General features: G+C 49.5%; 1 protein-coding gene across 2 annotated transcripts in view; it reads left to right on the forward strand.

The window, feature by feature from the left end:
* LOC112229418 (proto-oncogene tyrosine-protein kinase Yrk) overlaps nt 1-2,500 on the forward strand; it is a 53,478-nt gene that overhangs the window by 35,873 nt on the left and 15,105 nt on the right. For both annotated transcript variants that reach the window (XM_042310373.1, XM_042310372.1), the window contains exon 4: nt 1,316-1,418. In XM_042310373.1, coding sequence (XP_042166307.1) covers nt 1,316-1,418 — 103 coding nt within the window. The remainder of the gene's footprint in view (nt 1-1,315; nt 1,419-2,500) is intronic.

The raw sequence follows: 2,500 nt of genomic DNA on the forward strand, positions 1-2,500 counted from the left end.
GTTGTATGTGTTTACAGGTGGAGGTGTGACTCTCTTCATAGTGTTGTATGTGGTTACAGGTGGAGGTGTGACTCTCTTCATAGTGTTGTATGTGTTTACAGGTGGAGGTGTGACTCTTCATAGTGTTGTATGTGTTTACAGGTGGAGGTGTGACTCTCTTCATAGTGTTGTATGTGGTTACAGGTGGAGGTGTGACTCTCTTCATAGTGTTGTATGTGGTTACAGGTGGAGGTGTGACTCTCTTCATAGTGTTGTATGTGTTTACAGGTGGAGGTGTGACTCTCTTCATAGTGTTGTATGTGGTTACAGGTGGAGGTGTGACTCTCTTCATAGTGTTGTATGTGTTTACAGGTGGAGGTGTGACTCTTCATAGTGTTGTATGTGTTTACAGGTGGAGGTGTGACTCTCTTCATAGTGTTGTATGTGTTTACAGGTGGAGGTGTGACTCTCTTCATAGTGTTGTATGTGGTTACAGGTGGAGGTGTGACTCTCTTCATAGTGTTGTATGTGGTTACAGGTGGAGGTGTGACTCTCTTCATAGTGTTGTATGTGGTTACAGGTGGAGGTGTGACTCTTCATAGTGTTGTATGTGTTTACAGGTGGAGGTGTGACTCTTCATAGTGTTGTATGTGTTTACAGGTGGAGGTGTGACTCTCTTCATAGTGTTGTATGTGGTTACAGGTGGAGGTGTGACTCTCTTCATAGTGTTGTATGTGGTTACAGGTGGAGGTGTGACTCTCTTCATAGTGTTGTATGTGTTGTTACAGGTACAGGTGGAGGTGTGACTCTTCATAGTGTTGTATGTGTTTACAGGTGGAGGTGTGACTCTCTTCATAGTGTTGTATGTGTTTACAGGTGGAGGTGTGACTCTCTTCATAGTGTTGTATGTGTTTACAGGTGGAGGTGTGACTCTCTTCATAGTGTTGTATGTGTTTACAGGTGGAGGTGTGACTCTTCATAGTGTTGTATGTGTTTACAGGTGGAGGTGTGACTCTCTTCATAGTGTTGTATGTGTTTACAGGTGGAGGTGTGACTCTCTTCATAGTGTTGTATGTGTTTACAGGTGGAGGTGTGACTCTCTTCATAGTGTTGTATGTGTTTACAGGTGGAGGTGTGACTCTCTTCATAGTGTTGTATGTGTTTACAGGTGGAGGTGTGACTCTCTTCATAGTGTTGTATGTGTTTACAGGTGGAGGTGTGACTCTCTTCATAGTGTTGTATGTGTTTACAGGTGGAGGTGTGACTCTCTTCATAGTGTTGTATGTGTTTACAGGTGGAGGTGTGACTCTCTTCATAGTGTTGTATGTGTTTACAGGTGGAGGTGTGACTCTCTTCATAGCGTTGTATGACTATGATGCTCGTACTGAAGATGATCTGTTCTTCCAGAAGGGAGAGAAGTTCCACATCCTCAACAACACGTGAGAGTCACATCCACATTACATTGATGACTGTCTCTACAGAGTGGGGGACTGGTGGGAGGCCCGGTCTGATGACTGTCTGTCTCTACAGAGTGGGGGACTGGTGGGAGGCCCGGTCTGTATGACTGTCTCTACAGAGTGGGGGACTGGTGGGAGGCCCGGTCTGATGACTGTCTCTACAGAGTGGGGGACTGGTGGGAGGCCCGGTCTGATGACTGTCTCTACAGAGTGGGGGACTGGTGGGAGGCCCGGTCTGATGAGTGTCTGTCTCTACAGAGTGGGGGACTGGTGGGAGGCCCAGTCTGATGACTGTCTCTACAGAGTGGAGGACTGGTGGGAGGCCCGGTCTGATGACTGTCTCTACAGAGTGGAGGACTGGTGGGAGGCCCGGTCTGATGACTGTCTCTACAGAGTGGGGGACTGGTGGGAGGCCCGGTCTGATGACTGTCTCTACAGAGTGGGGGACTGTTGGGAGGCCCAGTCTGATGACTGTCTCTACAGAGTGGAGGACTGGTGGGAGGCCCGGTCTGATGACTGTCTCTACAGAGTGGAGGACTGGTGGGAGGCCCGGTCTGATGACTGTCTCTACAGAGTGGGGGACTGGTGGGAGGCCATAGTGTTGTATGGTCTGGATGACTGTCTCTACTGTCTTACAGAGTGGGGACTGGTGGGAGGCCCAGTCTGATGACTGTCTCTACAGAGTGGGGGACTGGTGGGAGGCCCAGTCTGATGACTGTCTCTACAGAGTGGAGGACTGGTGGGAGGCCCGGTCTGATGACTGTCTCTACAGAGTGGAGGACTGGTGGGAGGCCCGGTCTGATGACTGTCTCTACAGAGTGGGGGACTGGTGGGAGGCCCGGTCTGATGACTGTCTCTACAGAGTGGGGGACTGGTGGGAGGCCCGGTCTGATGACTGTCTCTACAGAGTGGAGGACTGGTGGGAGGCCCGGTCTGATGAGTGTCTGTCTCTCAGAGTGGGGACTGCTTACACTAATAAAACACAGACAATGATATGTTGTCATGTCTTTATTGAACACACTGTGTAAACATTCACAGTGCAGGGTGGGAAAAGTATGTGAACC

Source organism: Oncorhynchus tshawytscha, linkage group LG31 (genome assembly GCF_018296145.1).
Source record: "Oncorhynchus tshawytscha isolate Ot180627B linkage group LG31, Otsh_v2.0, whole genome shotgun sequence".
Lineage (NCBI taxonomy): Eukaryota > Metazoa > Chordata > Actinopteri > Salmoniformes > Salmonidae > Oncorhynchus > Oncorhynchus tshawytscha.